The 18,780-nt window shown below is 45.4% G+C and overlaps 1 protein-coding gene and 1 long non-coding RNA gene across 5 annotated transcripts in view; one reads left to right on the top strand and one right to left on the bottom strand.

The window, feature by feature from the left end:
• Znf608 (zinc finger protein 608) overlaps window positions 1-18,780 on the top strand; it is a 105,878-nt gene that overhangs the window by 29,967 nt on the left and 57,131 nt on the right. For 3 of the 4 annotated variants that reach the window (XM_059245912.1, XM_059245914.1, XM_059245913.1), the window contains exon 2: window positions 13,592-13,847. In XM_059245912.1, coding sequence (XP_059101895.1) covers window positions 13,592-13,847 — 256 coding nt within the window. Of the gene's footprint in view, window positions 1-3,512; window positions 3,638-13,591; window positions 13,848-18,780 lie in introns of those variants that run through there. The other variant, XM_059245915.1, reaches the window with a different exon arrangement.
• LOC131895487 (uncharacterized) lies at window positions 13,164-18,575 on the bottom strand. Its single transcript, XR_009375196.1, has 2 exons — window positions 18,148-18,575; window positions 13,164-13,412 (listed from the first exon to the last, which is right to left on the bottom strand). It is a non-coding gene; the product is annotated as an uncharacterized LOC131895487 (long non-coding RNA).

The raw sequence follows: 18,780 nt of genomic DNA, 5'->3' as shown, positions 1-18,780 counted from the left end.
CTCAGCCATCTCACTAGCCCAGTTTTTATATTTCAATCCTAGGTGCCAGTGTATTCCTTATCTGCTGACTGTGGCTTGCCATGAACATCCATTTTTCCTAGTAAATTTTAATGCTGTAATTAAAATTAGCACTACTGTCAAGGACTGAATGTTTATTGATAAGTGTTAATGCTGATTAACAAAGGTACTTATCTCAGCTGCTTATCTCACCACAATTGATGGTTCAGAGTAATTCTGTTTTTTTATTTAAACAAAAACAATTTAAATGTAGGTTGTTTGGGTTAAGGTTATTAGATTTTAATATACTGGAAAAATATCCATGATTAACTTTGAGAAGATAGTTCTTCGGCTATTTAAAGAGATGCTCCATTTAATTTTGATAGAGAATAAGCTATGTAGGGTTTCTAATAGCTGTAAGATATGAAAAAAATGCATTAAGGGGGTGGAGTGTAGTTTTCACTATAACAATATGTGTATGTAGAAGGGCTGAGTTTGATATTAAAAATAAAATAATGAGAATATTTGAAGAGATCTCCTCTCCCCATCCTTAAATAATAATCCACCTGTGAGTTTTATGAAGTTTATCACCATTGTGGCAAAAATGAGCATGAGTTCTTTAATTTTAAAAGATAGCAGTTTTTCTTGACTGATGATTTAAATGATTCAAGTCAGCTTGATTTAAATTTAGCTGACTGAGTCTACTGCTAAAACTGCAGGTGTTTCTTGACTCACTGGGAAAGTGAACAGAAATATGGACTGTAACTTCGGTGGCCAGAGGAGTCCCAGGGGTTTGACAATAGTGTACGGAATAAGCCCTGTCATCTTTGGAAGGGCGCGTCCTCTAAACTATATGACTCACATGTTAAAAAATCCTGGACATTTGGAACAAACCTGTGAAAGGTGTAGCCGCATGCTCATCAGGAAGTCGTCTCTTCTGCTTGATGTGAGTAAGATTTAGAACAAGACATGATTTGTTAGGTGTGAATGAGGTCGGGTGAATGGTCCCTGAATTAGTACGCCACCCACTAGTGTGTGTGTGTGTGTGTGTGTGTGTGTGTGTGTGTGTGTGTGTGTTGAGCGGTCAATTTCAAGCGTCTTTCTTAGTCCTTCTTTACCATATAATTTTGATCCAGGTCTCTAACTGAACATGGAACTTAGCGATTTGCCTAGACTGGCTGCCTGACCAGCCTCAGGTATCCCCCTCTGTTTGCTTCCCTGCAGTGGGATTACAGGTTCATGCTGCCACGCTCAGCTTTTTACCTTGGGGTGGGACAAGAGACATGAACTCAAGTTCTTAGGCTCTGCCTACTGACTGAGCATCCTTCCCAGCCCCCGGGATAGTCCTAATTTCATATATACACACACACACACACATATATACATACATATTTTCCTTTTCAGATTGACTTTTGTTTATATGTGTGCTTGCAGGAGTTTTTGTTGCTGGTTTTGAGACAGGGTCTTACTATGTAGCTCTGGCCGGCCTGAAACTCTCAATGTGAACAGGCTGGCTTCGAATTCACAGAAATCTACCTGCCACTGCTTCTCGGTTACTGAGATTAAAGGCGTACGCCACCACCCCCAGCTCTGTGTGAGTTTATGTGCACCATGTGCAAGCGATATCCATGGAGGCCAGAAAAGGGCGTCTGAGCCCCTGGAACTGGGGTTATAAGCATTTGTGAGCTGCCTCACTGGGTGCTGGGAACTGAGCCAGGGTCCTTTGTAAGAGCAGTAAGCACTCTTAATGACTGAGCTGTCTGTCCTGCCAGCAATGAGTCTTAGCACCTTTCATGACGATCTAAATTCTCTTCTGAAATAAAACATACCTAAAAGTATTCTGGAAATATGAATGTCCAGAGAGTGTGATCCTGTTAACATCTCCTCCATCTTCTTTTTGGGTCTCTAAACACAAGGTATAGTGAGTGTGAAAGTAAAGAGAGCTTCTAACTTTGGTTTTTATTTACATTTGAGATTCATAAAAGTCTTTTTTTCTTTCTTTTCTTTTCTTTTTTTTTTTTTTTAATTTGAAAGTGCTCCTGTGACATAACTGTCACAAGCTTTCTAAGCGCCATTTTACAGATGACATCAGAACACCCTGACCTCAGTCTTCAGCTAGCGTCTTGGCCAGAATACAGGGTCTAGAGGAGGAAACAAAAATCACCCTCTGTCCAAATCTCATCACATACCAGATTCGAAGTAATTGTAAATATTTAATTATAAATCCATTTCCAGGGATTTCTAAAGCTTTTCGCTTTTTTCACTGTTGAAAAACCGCCTCTGGTTTTCAGAAGCCAGAGTAGCAAGACTGTCGAGTGCTACTGTAGCCACGTTAGCCTTGCGACAAATTAGACCCTGTGAGCTTGGTGCCTTTAGGGATCTTGGGTGGAGCAGAAGGAGCTAGTAGGGGAAGCTTGAAACAACTTGATACCCACGGGTTCTGTGACTCCTCTTGAGGTGAAGGTCGCTTTATCTTCTTTCCTGGCTGCCAGTGATACACAAAAGGTTGAGGCCTTTAAGCGTTTCTCCAAGACTGAGTCATTGATGGGAGAAAGGCTGTGGATACTGAGTCATGCTCTTTAGCCTGGATTGAGACAGAAGGCTCCTGGTTGGTGAAAAGACCACACACCAGGGGTGGCCTGTGGCGGTTAGGGTGAAATTATGGAAAATACTTTAAAAAGCTAGCACCCCTGCTTTTCTGGGAGGTGAGAGACAGAGAGAGAGGCCTCAGGACCAGTTCTTGGTGGCATTGAATGTCAGACCTCTCTGAGACCAGCTTCCTCTCAAATCTGGTCCTCACCTTCTGATATCTGGGACCTCACCACCATTCTGAGCTTTCCCCCCTTTTTTCCTCAGCTCCCTTGGGGTTTCCTGGATTCCTTCCCCCTTCCTTCCGCTCTTCCTGTTTTCACTGAGAGCATCTCATCCTTCCACTGGCTTCATAGTTTCTGCGTGCTGATTACTCAAGTCTAGCTCATTTCTCCTCAGGGTCCTTTGTCTACCCAGCAAGCACTTCCCCACAGATAGCCCTCTGCCCAGGTTTTCCTTCCCAGAGACCAACTCTCTCCCCTAACAGAACCGGACCCTTGATACTCAGCTTTGAGCTCATTCTCATCTCCTGCCTTCTCGAGGCTTGGCTGTGTCTCTTCCTCGGACTTCTGCCATGGCATCATAACATACATTTATACTCTCTCTCCCTCTCCCTGCCCACCCTTGCCCTCTCTCATCCAATGCGATGAGTCAGTAGATGTTCCCTTATTCCTACTTCAGAAACCCCCATGCTCTTTTTTAGTCTCATAGAAACCCCTAGATTCTTATCCTTGCCTGGACTCTTGAATCCCCTCTAGCAATGTCTGACTCTCTAAACTGCCTGCCCCTTAACTGCTGCTGCATTCACGATGGCTTAGATCGATCCTAACCTCTTCGCTAGGCCAAGTCCTATACAGTCTGATAAATCCACCTCAGCACACTCCCTGCCCCACCCCCTCGACGCTCCCACAATGCCTTGGGCTTAACTGACCATCTGAATCCTGACCATAGTCTCTCCTCTGCAGTGACTATTCATCTCTCCTGGAACAATGCCTGCCACATAGAGGCACCTGACAGAAAGATACTGGATAAGAGGATGACTTCCCTAACAGTGAGGCAGCTTTCATTAGCTACTCTTACAAAGGGGAGGGCATGGGTCAGTACACGGTGCTCTGTCACAGAAACTAGGCCCTCACACGTTGACTCACTCTGTTGCTCAATACCTCTTGCATGGGGAGCTAAATAATAATCTTTCATTATGAGCCTTCTCCCTCAGCGCTGGATCTTGTTAGCTCTTCCATTCCTCCTATTTCTCTTTTTTTTTCTGAGATGGGTTCACATATAGCTCAGGCTCTATGGAACTAAGGATGACCTTGAACTCCTGATATACTTCCCTCCACCTCCCAAGTCCGGGGATGACAGACATGTACCACTACAATCAGGGGTTGGCTTTTATATGAAGTGAAATGGCTTCGCATCATTTTTATGAAAAAGTTTTTTTTTTAAACTTTTTCTATTTTTATTTTTTTAATTTTTATTTTTAACTGAGTATATTAGCTCACATCTATAATTCCCATCCTTCGGAAGCTGAGGGTTTGAAGCTAGCCTGGGTTATAGTGTGAGTTCAGGGGCAGTGTAAGGCTATAGTGTGAGACATTATCAACAGCAAATGAGAGAAAATTTTTTTGTATTGACACAAGTGCCATTAACATTGAAAACTAGCTGATGACTCCTGTCCTATGTATTATCATATGGATAAAGTTTCTCAGAGGACACTTGAAAAATGTTAGAAAAAAAATGTTCTCTCTGGAGAGAGACCTATTGGGTTTTAAAATCTGTTCTGTTCTCAGAAGGGAAAATAATCCTGAACTTGGAAACTGCAATTTACTCATGTAGGACTTTATGAGGGTAGCTTTTTTTCCCTTTCTTTCTTTCCTTCTTTCCTTCCTTCCTTCTTCCTTCCTTCTTTCTTTCTTTCTTTCTTTCTTTCTTTCTTCCTTTCTTTCTTTCTTCCTTTCTTTTTTTTTCTTTTTAAAGGTTGTATTATGGGGCTGGGGGAGAACTTACCTAATATGCTTGAAGCCCTGGGTGAGTCTGATCCCCCATACCAAACACATAATAGAATTTATGTGATAGTGAACTTGGTAGAGGTGTTTACAGGCATTACTGGGAAATTCGTGGCTTTTGTTTTGTTTGTTGTTATCTTTTCTTCTCCTCCTCTTCCTCCTCTTCCTATCTTTCCTCCTCCTCCTCCTCCTTCATTCTTCTGACCTGGATGGGCAGCTTCTCTTTTGGATTGGTTTCCTCATTTCTCAAAATCAAATGAGAAGACTCCCATCTGACTTCCAGTAGAGGCAGGGTGGGAATGACTGTGATTATGCTGCAATGTAGCCTTCAAAATAGGTAGGCATTGATACCAAGGTAGACACAGTCACCATTGTTAGCCCCTGTGGTTGGCCTATGATGCTTTGGGAAAACAAGTTCTGACTCTTTGCAAGACATTGCTTGAGGGCCTGATGTGACTCAGTTCTTGTTATTTATCACCAGTGGCAAATATGGTATAATTCAAATACCTACATTTTTACAGGACTCTGCATGGTTAGAAGAGGCCACCTAACACTGATGGAGACAGGATTTTTGTCAAGAACAGGAAATAGAGAATTTTCTCCAAATAGACTTCCTTGTCCTTCCCCCCTTCTTTCCAACCTTCGTCTGGCAGAGTGGGAAGAGTCATGGCCATTTATCCCCCCTTTTCAGCCTGACTTCGTAGGAATTTAGGAACCCTGGAATTACAGGCAGTGTGCATATCAGTGAGTCCTAGCTACTAAAATACATCCCTTGTTCAGCTGAGTTGAAATTGGCCAGTTGGCTCCCATAGGCATCCTCCGCTGAACAGCATCTGAGTTCACTTCTGAGCTGTCTTTGTCAAGGGAAGGGAATGAGACTGAAGAGGTAGACCTGGAATTTGGGTGGAACTTTCCTCAGGAACTCGACTTTTTTTTTTTTTACCAAGGAGACAGTAAAAGAATTCTTCTTGGAATGAAGTAGGCTTTTCTAGTACCTTCTATGATTGCAACCGCCTTTCCCTGTGATTTGTTTTTATGTTTTAAGCGTCTTTGGAAATAGGATGAGAGGAAATCAGAGAACCCCTTTGAACCAGATATGACAACACCGACCATTTACCACTACTATTTAAAGCACACCCACTCTGAGCAGTGAAAAATGTCAGTGGCACTTTCAGAATAGATTAAGTGTCTGTGGCTCAGCAGTGGGGCAGAACTCTTTCAGAGAACACAAGTGAGGCTAAGTAGGTGACAGCTGATACGGTGTGGTGGAAGAGTTCTCGAGCCCCAGCTCCCTGTGAAATTATACATTGAGCATCTTCGAGAGTAGATTCAGTTTAGCTTCAAAACAAAACAGAACGTGAAGCGCTGGGCTGAGTGGGGTAATTACACTGTCTGTGCACACTCATACCTTTGATGGTGCTTGGAAAACAGCCAAGGCTAGACAAGGAAGTGCAAAGGCGTGCTGCTGTTGTTCAAGCAGATTTTCTACACGTGCTCGCACATAGGGCCACCTCTGAGGTGATTCCTGATGGACAGTGAGTGACACCTTTCCCCCTGACCCAGCTTTACGGAGAAGCCTAGATTGTTGGCATTCTGTGTGTCCAGCGTTCTGTTTGTCTTGGCTGGAAATGGAAGCAGTCTTCTTGGCCCCAGGGGAGCAGAGTCATGGTCATGGCCAGGCTTTGGCAACGTCCCTGCTATGGTTTCAGGTGGCTGTTTCTTTCTCTCAGTGCTGGGAATTGAGCCCAGGGTTTCACACATGCTGTACCAAGTACTCTACCATGGAGCTAACTCCCTACTGTACGTGTGTGCCGGGTGTGTGTGTGTGTGTGGTTTCTTCATACCCTCTGAGGGGCTCTATCACTCTTGGCATGTCTCCCTTGACACAAGGTCCCTTCCGGAACCTGAGCTAGGATACTACTCAGAAAGTCCCAGCTATCCCTCTGTCTCCGCAACCACCCACTTCCTCCACCACTGGATTTATAGGTGTGTGCTCAACCTCGCCCATCGGTTTTTCATGGGTTTGGGGGATCTGAACCCGGGTGCTCATGTACAAAGTGCTCTTACCTGCTGAGTCATCTCCTCTGCCTCTGGGGGTGGGGGAGGGGCTCGCTCGAGGGGGGTCGGGGGATCACAGTATTTGAGGGAGAGCTTTAAACTCGAGGCATGAAAAGAACTTCAGGTGTGTAGCTTCCTGTGTACACAAAGGACGCAGAAGTTCCCTTTGAAGGAGGCTTCTCTCCATCTCCTGCTCGGTTTTTACATTTAGAAGAGGTTACTTTTGGCTGACCTAGGTTGGCTCAAATTCTGGCTTGGCCACCCTCTGTAAGGGACCCTTGGAAGTTACTCTCCTCACCCCCTCACAATTTTGTGAAGATGAACTGAGAAGAGAATGGAGTGCCCAGTAGAGTCCTGCCTAGGATGTCTGTTTGAAAACTTTTCTAATCTCTTTACGCTGTGTGAGTTAAACAGTAGCTCAGGATGTGAACTCAGGACAAACAAGTCGAAAACACTGTGCAGGCAGGGCTTTGGTCTTGAATTTTAGATTTTTAGATAAGTTGCCCCTGCTTTGGGATCTTGTTCTGCCTCTGTAAAGGGGTAAGGGGTATTGGTGGAGACTCCGGGGTAGGGAACTGGTCCCTTAAATTATCAGCATGAGTTCGCTCCCCCACCTCTCTTATTTTTTTTTTTGCATTGCAAGTTCCAAAGCATAAATTACTTTTATCCTGGCTCTCAGAAGTGTCTACCACATTTAGGAGAGGCTACACGAAGAATAATGACCAAAGCTGGAGCTGTGCTGATGTGTCCACCGGGAATGGAAATTCAAGCGTGATTAGTTTTGGCGGGAGGATTAGCGTCCAAGGGACATGTTTTTAAGCCGACCCCACTCTGCTAGTGAAACAGTGACGTCAAGCAGACGCCTAGCACAGATTCGCTGCCATCAGCGGGCACTGGTCACCTCCCAAACGCCGGGATTTCCGCGGATGGCAGAGCAGTCTTCTGCCTAATGCCTTTAAAATTAAGAAGTGACTGGGCAATCTAATGAAACAGGCAAATACCAGGATATGAAGAAAACGTGAGCCTTGAGCACCCATGCCCCAGCGTGCTCAGAGAATCAAAACATTGACTCTGTGCAAAATGAAACACCACTCCTCCTGCCTCTGATGGTCTGCAGTCTGAGAATCCCAGGATTGAGGGGTTAACGACAGGACCCGTGTGGAGATTTGTGAGGACAGACAGAAGAAACCCAGGGCACATTGCCCTGTCAGGGTTCGGCCTCGATGCAGGCCAATCGGGATGGAGGTGGGGGTGGTCTCTGCAGGGAGGAGGCTCCCCTGTCTGCAGCCCTGGGCTTTTCCTTTCTCACTCCGCCTGGCAGCCCTGGCTGTCTCCTGCAGCAGAGCCACGTGGATGTGTCTTTGTTGGTCTAGAGTGCCTGCTGCAGTACCCCTCAGCCGTGCCAGGGAGACCCCTCTGTATCAGCTTTGGGTTTCCTGGTACTGTAGACCCTCTCTGGCTGATATAGCCAAATGCTCGGTGATGAAAAGCAGCCACCCCAGCACTCCAGCTTTGGAGCCTTCCTGGTTCATCAGCACTCAGGAAGCCCTTGAAATAAGGTGAACAGAGAAAATATTGCCAGGACCTCTGCAGAGTCGTCGTCGTCCCCCTCCCCCACCTCTGATCACACACACACACACACTAAGTGCCGCTATCTGTGTAAATAACCTTCTCTTCCCCGCCCCCCTCCGCCCTCTCTGCTCCCCCCCCCCCCCTGCTCTTAGGCTCTCTGGCGTGATAAATAGCCCGGCTACTGCACAGCGTGCAGCAACACCTGGGAATAATCATGCAAAAATAACAGTGAGAGACTGCGGCGCGTCTGTTCTTGACATTAACTTTCTTCAGTTTGACAGGCTGCCACCACCAGCTGTTAGACTTACGAGTCTTTTCTTTTTTTTTTTTTCCTTCCCCCAACTGGAGATGGCTGCTTTCCTATTTTGGCCTCTACTAGGTTGCATCAGTATCCCAATCAAGACGACAGACAAGACCTTTGACAAAGGAGCCCTTGCTAAAACTGCCAGTACTTTGGTTCTGAACTTTACTTCTCGTTATTAGTCCTCTATAACTTACCCCAGTGAGTTTTAAGCGAGGATCATCTGATGAGGAGTGTGTTTCTTCCTCTAGGAATTGTCTCATGTGAATTGCTTTTGAGTGCGGTAAAGCCTAACCTTGGACCTCCCAGGACCAAACCGTCCACCAGTTGGCTTTCGTTCCGGGCTCTGATAGATTTTCACCGGTGGTAATAATACTGATGGTAGGGCTAGCTCCTCTTTAGCGAGTGTTCCTCTGTCCCACACCCTGAGCTAAGGTTGCTGGCATGACTCCGCGTCACATTAGCTAGGTGCTGTTTCTGTTTTCCCAGATGAAGACAGTCACACAGAGATCAGGTGCCTGGCCATAGTGAGTGGCCAAGCTAGGATTCCAACTCTAAAGACCGTTGTCTGCTAATGTCCTCGACGTTAACACCGTTGGTCATTCGTGTCCAGCCTTTTACACTCTTCCCTTGAACGCAGCTCTACAGCTGATGTTGCCTTTTCGATCCATCTGTGATTGTTTAATTAGTGTTGGTTGATCCCCACGATGCAGCTCGCAGCCCTGGGGCCCAGGGACTTTGGGCCCAGTCTTTCTGTAGCCGGTCGGGTCGCAGAGTTTAGACAACAGAGTTTAGCTCTTCAGTGGGTGTGCAGGGGTTTGGGGTGAGCGGAAGGAGACTTTTGGGGAGACCATGTAAGAGGAAGAGGGGCAACTGGAGATTTGAAGAAGAGATCTAGGAGTAATTAAGGGCTCATCAGGACCTTTGGGATGCTCTCATCGTCGTCGCTGCTATGAAAGTATAAAACGGGGGTGCATCACGCCCGCAGGCTGCTGCCTGGTGTCAGTGTTTGAAGAGGCCGTGTTTTCCCAGGCTGAGCTTCTCTGGCTTAAGCCCCCTTTTCTTACGCTTTTAACACACTTTAACCGCACTTAACCATGCCTTTGGAAGGGATTACAGGTTTATGTTAAATATAGTAGCATCTAAAAAGCAGCTTTGTAAGGTTGCGTGCATGCTTTAGAGAGCTGGAACATCGGACTGGTGACTCCCCACCCTTTTAAGCCAGTGTTTACTGAGCTGTACCCTGTGCTGAGCACTCCCTTTGCCCAAGCAAAGTGGGGGTGATGGTCATCACCACCCCTACTTCTTAGATTCTGATCCTGATGTTCCGTCACTGGCTCAGGGTCACTGGAGCATGATGAACTGGTCGAGCCAGGACTTGAACCCTGGCCTCCTGCTAACAAAACCCTAGACCCCCACCCGCCTCAGCTGCCCTGCTCAGAAGCCACTGCCTCATAGCAGGCAGGCCTGTGGAGGAAACCTCGGCATTAACAAGCTTCATTGGCTGAAGAAAGTAGGGCCTCAGGATGGATCAGTGACCTGAGAAGTCAGGGCATAGCGGAGTTGAGCTTTTGTGTAACGACTGAGGCAGGGTGTGGCGGGGAAGTCTTGAAACCCCAGCTCTAGGGAGATGGAAGCCGAGGAGTCCCCAGATTGAAGCCAGACTGTTTAAGGAACTCTGGCCTCAACAAATACGCAATTAACTACGGAATATCCTTTAAGCGCCCGCTTTCTGTACAGTACATGTGCTCTGTGTGGAACACCATGACACACTGAGAACTGAGACCTTTTTCAGAGGGACATTCCCACTAGGGCATTACCTGGCAGAAAATACTGACCACAGTGTCCGAATATTCTGCTAGGTTCTAGTCTCCTGGGGTAGGTGATTTGCTTGTGAATTTCCCACTGAAGAGTGTTCTCTGCTCCTCTGGCTAATAAGCGCTGGCTTATTGTTCTTGCACAAAGTACGGGACACAAGTTCCCCTAGACCTGAGCGGGTTGGTCTAGGTGGCCTTCTTGCTGGAACGTTCTCTGATGGTCACAGACAAAGGCTCAGACACACACACGCGCGCGCGGCTGATGTGAGGAATGTGGGCTCTGTGACGCATGGTCTCCAATCATGATTTGAGCTAATGGAAATTCAGATTCTTCTCTGAGCTCTTAAGTATTGGTAAATAAGAGGAATGCTTTTAAAAACAGCATATCTGCCAAGGAAAACACTCTGGGGGTGGCTCCAATTCCCACCCTGAAAGCCCTCTTTCCATTTGGGGACCTCTAGGGAGGCTGGCCTGCTGTAGGCCACATGGGTGGTCTCTGCAGGACTCATACGGCAGTCAGGGAGAATGCAGGGTAGGGCAAGACCTAGTTCTTCTGGAAACAAGAGTTTTGAGCTCCAGGAGGAAAACCAGGATAATAGGAAAAGTGAGAGAATACTTCACTTTGTCCATCAAAGATCTGAATATTTGAGACACCAGGTGTTAGGGGCTTTAGATGGTTATTATTTTATGAGTTTGTATCTATAGTCACGGTCTCTGAACCCTCACTTCCTTGTCTGAAGACTGGTTGGAGGGGGTTTCTACATTATCACCACCTCAGCTTTGACACCACGTTTAGATTGTGTTCTTGGAAATCACGGCTAGCTTATTTGGAGGCCGTTGCTCTCCAGACACCCAAATTCTTCAAAAATTTGGACTTTGGGCAGAGAGTGACCTTCAGCGATAGAGCATGGGTGGGTTGAGCCTGCTCCAGGCCCTGGGTCTGGCCTCAGCAGCAACAGCAGCAGCAGCAACCCCCTATAACATAAATTTTAAAAAGAAAGTTGACTTTTTTGGAATTTACATAAGCATCACAAATATGGGGTGCATCGCAGATCGCTCTGTCTATAAGTGGGGTTGTGTTGAAATGGGGATTCAGTGTTGAAACAAGTGTAATAAGATTTGCTAGCAATGTTAGGGGGCTGAGGAAAGTAGGCCTCACCGAGCTAAAAGGACTAGGAGAGGTCATGGACTGTGTCAGACCTGGAGCCAGGAGCCTGGGTGCATCCAGAGAGGTCCCATTCCTTGTCCTCATTCAGTCCTCACCTCCCAAATCTGAAGCCCTGCTCTCTCGACTCCTCACTTCTTTTATTTTGGTCCATGTTCTTACACGTCAACTCAAGCTGTCTCTGTTCTCAGCATTAATGTGGCTGTGGATCAGGCCACCTGAGGCTATTTTCAGAAAACTGTTCCATTTTGTCCCATTGGCTTCATACCACCGAACATCATCTCACAGTTTTTAATTTGGGGAAGTGACTCTAATCTCACACAGGGTTTTAGCAGCAATAAAGACTGTAGTTAGGATTGAGCTCTTTTTTCCCCCTCTTCTGCCTTAATTTCTTTCCTCAGAACCTCTCTCCTCCTTTGTCAGCCTCCATTTTAAAACAGGGGCGTTCAGTGGGAACTAGGATTCAAGTCCCCAAGAAGCGGTTCCTCGTGAATTACTTTATCGGGATGTGGTCCTGCTGAGGGCCTTTCTTCCTGGGACTTTGTGATCAGGACCAGAAAGGCAGAACAATAAAAAGTATGGTGCGAAAGAAGTTTTATGGCAGCTTTGAGAGCAGGAAATTAAGTTTCTTTAACATGCAGATGGGCGAAGGGCAGTTCACAGCATCTAGAATCCTCAGGCAAGTGAATGCCAGGTTATCATTTTAGGTGGAATGACCTCCTGGTCATTTCATCCAGGAACCCTACAGACCATTGCCTCTGCCATTCAAGGAGCACAGTTCCTCATCTGACGCTATTGAAATACTTGTTCTATTAGGTTTTTTTTTTTCTTTAAGCAACAAAGACTATATAATATTAAATCTGTAGCCAAAAGGCTGCAAAGAGACTTTATGAAGCAAGGGATATATGCACAGCAGATGAGATCAAGTTTTACTAGGTCAACCATCTGGTAATCCTTCTTAACATTCACTGTTTGTCTCCCCAACTGATAATGAATGCAAGATGCTATCCCTTGAATTGAAGCCCTGTCTGCACACAGTGCACAGGTAATCTGGAGTCCTAGTACACAGGTGTGTTCCTCTGAGTCTTTTCCACAACCCGTGACCTGTTTCCAAGGTCAAATCAAAGTTGCTCAATAGCAGTCCTTGTACTTGTTAAGTAGCCAAAGGAGTGACTGGCGGTCTGTCTAGGACATATGTGGGCTTTGGTTTCATCACGGTCCGGCGTCTAAACTTGGAAAGAACACCTTTGCTGTCCTTCTGGGGTTAGGGGTGCAAAGGAGACATTCCTGCACCTCAAGGCCTTGCACTTGACTGCAATATCCATTTCTTTGGATTGGGAGGTGGGGGGCTCCCCAGCCTTGGTTGAGCTCCTCAGTCGTCTCGATAAGGTGAATTATTAAAGGCTTTGTAGGTGGGGAGGCTCAGGTTGGTTGTGTGGATGCCAGGCACACACATTTATTTATCCTCTTTATGAATTCCTGCTAAACTTCACGCTAGAACACTTAATTAGGAATTGGTTCTTAACACAGGCTAATATTCAGCTTACATGCTTCAGTGTGTATAATCAAGTTATAAATTTTATAGATTCAGCAGAGTAAGTTAATATATTTTAGTAGTGATTTAATTCATTATGGTTTATAAAGTACTCTGAGAACAATTGTAGTCCATCTCCTTTATTTAAATGTCCAATAACACAGATATTGTTTTTTATTAGTATTTATCAGTTTTTCCTTTAGATAATGTAATAATTTTGAAAATGAGGTTTCTGTATGAGTGGGAAATAGTGTTAATTTTACAAGGCATTTCCATTCACGTCTCCGGAGACTGAAAGGTTGTCCGTTGGTGAGTTTAGAAGGCCTGCTTCTCCTTCAGGAAGCTAGGGCTCCTCCTCGTCACCTTCTTGGACCTGAAAACACAAATTGCTCATTTCGGTTCTGCTTATATTTTTGACACCACGAAAGCACTCAATGATAATTGCAAATGGAAAGTAGAGTAATAATCTGTTCTAGAAGCCATGTAAGCAGATTGCATTACAGAGAACTCCCGGAATGCATCACCCCTGCAGTAAGCCTGTCTGTCTTTCAGGTTGACCCCCTGTTTACAGTGCCGGCACCACCGCCGCCGATTGCCAGCAGTCTCGCACCTCAGATTCTGCCCTCCTACTTTTCCCCATCTTCATCCAATATTGCAGCACCAGTCGAACAGCTTTTGGTTCGGACTCGGTCCGTGGGTGTCAATACGTGTGAAGTTGGAGTAGTGACAGAGCCAGAGTGTCTCGGGCCCTGTGAACCTGGGACCAGTGTCAATTTGGAAGGGATCGTGTGGCATGAAACAGAAGAAGGTAAATACCATTTATTTTTATTTATCTCCCTCTGCCCTCTTCTCCATGATGTATCTCTGTCCACCTGTGAGGGGGCTTTATTTGCTTTGTGGTTTGAGAGGGCGAAAAGGTTCTTTGTAGGCTCTCTGACCTGCTTTAAATAACGATACTTGATTGGCGTGTTCCTGGTTGTTTTTACCTTAAAGATATGTCAGAGCCTTAAAATGCTTCTCCATACAGAGGGCTAACATGGAGAATCTGTGAGAAGCGGGGTCAGGAGCAACTTTCTCCTAAAAGGTATCAACGAGACAGAGCTCAAGTTCATTTTATGTGTGGTGTGCCAGACCATTTGTCTTCTTTCTGCGCAGTCTTCTATGTACCTACCTTCTGAACCTAACGTGCCCCTTGTGCATAGCCAGGGCCATTGTCGGGATGTAGCTGAGGCTGGTTGGTGCTCAGAGCTAATGAAGCTAAGGTTAAAGGTTTAAGGCCCGGTTGAGCCAGTCATCTCTCCTCCGTCTCCAGACAGAACCTTTCCTGCCCCTTAACTCGGCAGGCCGTTTGGCAAATGCATCCCATTAGTCACCGGGGAAACACCGCCCGGGGGAAACGGGATCCATCGATCACCGCCGCCATCGGGAATAGAAGTCAGAGTACCAGCCGTGCAGATAGGTGGTCCAGATCAGGTTGCCGTGTCTCGGAGCCCGTGGTGTGTGGAGTGTTTCAAATGGCATGTGTCCTTAACAAGCCAGAAGAGACGGAAAAGCCACTCCCAGAGACTGATAGCGGCCTGCTCCAAGTACAGTGAGAAAAGCAGGCAAGGAGCTGAAGGAGGGGACACACTAGTTGTTCCGAGAGGAGCAGTAGGCCATGAGCACGGGGGACCTCTCTCTCCCCTTTAAGCTAGGTTGGTCAAGGGCAAGGGCCATGGATGGCGTCTGTGAGAAGAGTCGGGACAAGGCTGAGACAAGAATGGGCGGAGACTCAGTCATTAGTTGATTTGCTATGGGGGAAGATTGAGGATGCAAAACCTAAAGGAAGAAGGTAGATTATATGCCCGGGAGGCTTGGGTGTGCCCCTAGGAGGGAGGTTTGGGTGTGCCCCTAGGAGGGGTTTATTGATGGGCAGAAAAAAATTATTTTATTTCTGGCTGTTTCAAGAAAGGAAAACAAAGATTATTATGCGCACTCTTGTATGGCCCGTTTCTTAATAGTTAAAAACAAAGATTACAGCTTGTGCCAATAATGAAGAAAAATAATTAACTAGACAGTAAAGGGGAATAAAAATAGTTCTTGTTTGTTTAAGTAAAAGTGATACCTAAAATTTAGATTGACTTTTTTTTTTTTTTTTTCCAAAATCTTCTCCATCTGTGAAGTTTTAGTTTGTTGGGTTTGTCTCCCCTCTGGAAAGCTGATTAGCACAATACCATGAGAATATGGGGGCATGAAGCGTGACATGAGGTCACATAGATATACACGTTTCTTATCGTCTGTTCGTTCGGGACCCATTGCCAAGGCCAAGGCCAGTCTCTGTCTGGCCCCCACACTCCTCAGGTTGTACAGCTTTCCTTCCTAGGGTTCTTCCTGTAGAGCAGACATGGTGGAGAAGGGGTTCAGGCTGACCCCTCTTTTTGTAGAAAGAGAATTGAGACATTAACAACATCACAGTTAATTAGTTACATAAAGATTTTCAGCAACAAGGGGGAAAAAAAGGATTTAGAAAAAATAGGGGTTGACTTCCATAAACTCGAAATGGAGATTTCCTGGAAAATACACCCATTTAAGTGAGGTGCTGTCTTCCTGGTTCCTAATGGGTTTATTGCTTGTCATGATTTTATTTATGGAAGTGTGGCGTAGGACAGGCTTCCTGCCCTGTAATCTCACTGGGTGGTAGCTATTACAAAATTAGCCATAAGCTTTCTGGGACAGTTTGGGTTATTTTTCAGTTTGCCTAGAAGTCTGCTTAGTTTTGACTTTTAACCTTGGCCTCTAATAAAAGTGGATTATATAGAGCAGGGGGCTTGAGAGCTTGTGATTAAAAGCCAAAGCAGTCCGTGAATTGAAGTAGAATTCTGATACTCTGGCCCCACGTTTAAAGGAGCTTGAAGATAATGGTTTTGATAATATATAAATAAAGCCTTACCACTTCCACCCTAGCCTCTAAAAAATGGTTTTTGATTTGAAACAAACAAACAATCTGTTTTTGAGACAGTTGCACTCTGTACTGGAGGCTGGCACTGAACTCATGATCCACCTGCCTCTGCCTTCTGACTGTTGGGATTCCAAGTACTTGTCCCTGTGCCTGGTGGTTTACAGATTTTGATATAACCGGGTTTCTGTGTCTCCACCCAGCCGTATCTATAGGTGTCTCTACCCCAACTCATAGCTATAGAAGCAAGGCAGAGTAGCCGACCGTGGCCATGGCCCATCTCCTTGCTGCCTCACGTGTGCCAGGACATGGCATGGGCAGTTGTTCACTGTGGTGACGTAAGGAGCCAGAGCCATTCATAGGGTTATTCTTGCTAAATTTCTGACCTATGTACAATCAAAGAATTTATTTTTATGAAGGCCTGGGTCCTAAGACATGTATGTATTTAATAAACACTCATTTTCAAGAAGAGGGCATTTACTTTTTTCATTTCTTTCCTGGTACTGTGTGCTTAAGGCCTTGGCACCAATTTAAAAATTAAACTCAATTGACTATTAATTTCTCCTTTTCATGAAAAACAAAGAGAGCCACAGAACAAAGACATTTGGAGCCAATTATTTTTGCAGAGGGAGGGGGAAAAAAAGATGGTTTTGAGGAAAGGAGAGGGCACTGAACATACAATAATTTGTCAAATGAGGTTTCACTAAAGGAAGAGCTGCTTGTCCCCACACTTATAAAATTGACAGGTGCCTGTGAGCTGAGTTGAGTCAAATCTCTCCATTGCTACCATAACGAGTAGTGTTTTTCCGAAATTTAATTTGATAGTGCAGTCACATGTGTGGAGGTTGTATATGCCTGTGCTTTTAGACCCCAGAATTTCCAGAGTTCATAGTTACTGTCTCCAGGGGATAGTGGATATTCTTGCAACCTCTTGGAGTGGGGAAGGAATAGGGAGACTGGGACCTGACGTTGGGTTAAGGACTTAGTTGCCTCTTGTTCTAGGAAGCCCTCATTAGAGTCAATTTCCTTTAGTCGGTCTTTGCTCTTCTTGTTACTGCCCGTCGTGAATTTCTGGTTGTTCAAGAACCCACTTGTGCTCAGGAATAAAGTGTTAATAGTAAAGTTGCTTCTGGAAAAAATTAGCCGGCTTCAGAATATGCTTAATAGAAGAGAAAAACTATTACTACATGTGCATGTTTGCTTACCCTACTCTGATCTTTCTTCTTTAAGGTGAATGTTTAGGAACAATGATGAATTGTACGAAATTACTCACAGATGTTGGAAGAATCTCCATAGCACTTCACCCATGACATTTGGGACACACATGCCTCAAGTATAAGAGTTTGTTTGAAAATTTGATCTTAAGAAGGGGGAGGCAGTTTGGAATTGGTGAATTCAGCACTGTGTGTAAATACATGTGTTGAACTTGGCTTTAGGAGTCTTGAGTGTGTTTTCTTTTGCATTTTTATTGAAGTTGCGGAGGAGGGGTTTCAACAATTATTGTTTATTTTTAGTTTTATGTATATGAGTGCCTCTCTGGGTATGTGCACATGAGCACAGGTGTCTGAGGAAGCCAGAAGAGGGTTTGGATCCCTAGAGCTGGAGTTACAGGTGGTTGTGAGCCACAGGGCACAGGGCGTGGTGGGAATTGAATTCGTGACTGCTGAACCAGCTGTCCATCCCCTCAATTACATTTCTTATTGGACCTTTTTTTAGTGGGCGGCCATATGTGAGAGAAAAGACTTGGTTCATGTATACCCACCATCCCCTTTAGTGTCCTAATGCTTAACTGAGTAAAGCTCCTTAGAGAAAAGAAAACTGGCATTTGCCAATGATGGCCTCTTGAACACCCATGGGAGAACAGAGCATGAGTTCTCAGCACCGTGCTATTGACTCACCCAAGAAGGGATGGCTTTTAAAACTGTCAGATGCCCAGGTACCACCCTAGGCACCGAGTTAGTCTGAGTTGGCGTGGATTTGCCATTGGTCTGGTTTGGTTGATGACCTGCTACTGGTGTTTTAACATTCCAAAGGTGATTGGAGGGATAGGGAAGAGTGAGGGATGGGGAGAGAAGGGAGAACACTAGGTCCCTTGCAAGCTCCTTGATCTTTTCTCTCTAAGGGAGTCACATGTATTTATTGTCTCAAGTTCCCATTCTTTACCATTCTTTACCTGACAGCTGATAAGACCTACAAAGATGTTGAAGTATGGCGGGGGAGCATAGTTGTTCAGTTACTTGTGAGGGAAGGTGGGAGCCTTGAACATCCATCCAGATGAACCACAGAGGATTTGAGCCACAGCCTTCAGGAACTACCGATTGATACCACTCTTCCTAAAATGGTGGGAGGCACCTTACGGTTGAGTTTTCAAACGAGCCACGCACAACAGGTTTATTCCTTTGTAGTTTCTGCTGAATTGATTTCGAAATAGTCCAGAAACTAGCAGTAACGTTAATGTAGCATATATCCTGGAGAAAATGGATCTCACTTGTAGCTCCAGCTCTCAGGAGACAGAACAAATCTGAGCTTGAGGCCAGCTTGGGCTCCAGGGAGACCCTGTCTACAAACAAGCAAACAGACAAACCTTGCTTAGGTCATCAGTGGGAGATTTCCTAGGAGACAGTGGAATGCCAGTGATGCAGTCAGTATGATTGTAGTGAGACGGAATCGTGTTGAAGGGAAGAATGCCACATAGGAACTTCTTCACCCGGTGTTCTGTGCCTTTGGTTTCCAAGTTTAAAAAAAAAGAAGAAAAGGGAAAAAAAAAGATGAAGACTTAGGAAATGATGGTTTTAAAAGGTAATTA

Source organism: Peromyscus eremicus, chromosome 19 (assembly GCF_949786415.1).
Source record: "Peromyscus eremicus chromosome 19, PerEre_H2_v1, whole genome shotgun sequence".
Classification (NCBI taxonomy): Eukaryota; Metazoa; Chordata; class Mammalia; order Rodentia; family Cricetidae; genus Peromyscus; species Peromyscus eremicus.
Note: the sequence above shows the minus strand (reverse complement) of the source record. Positions and strands in the feature narration are given on the sequence as shown.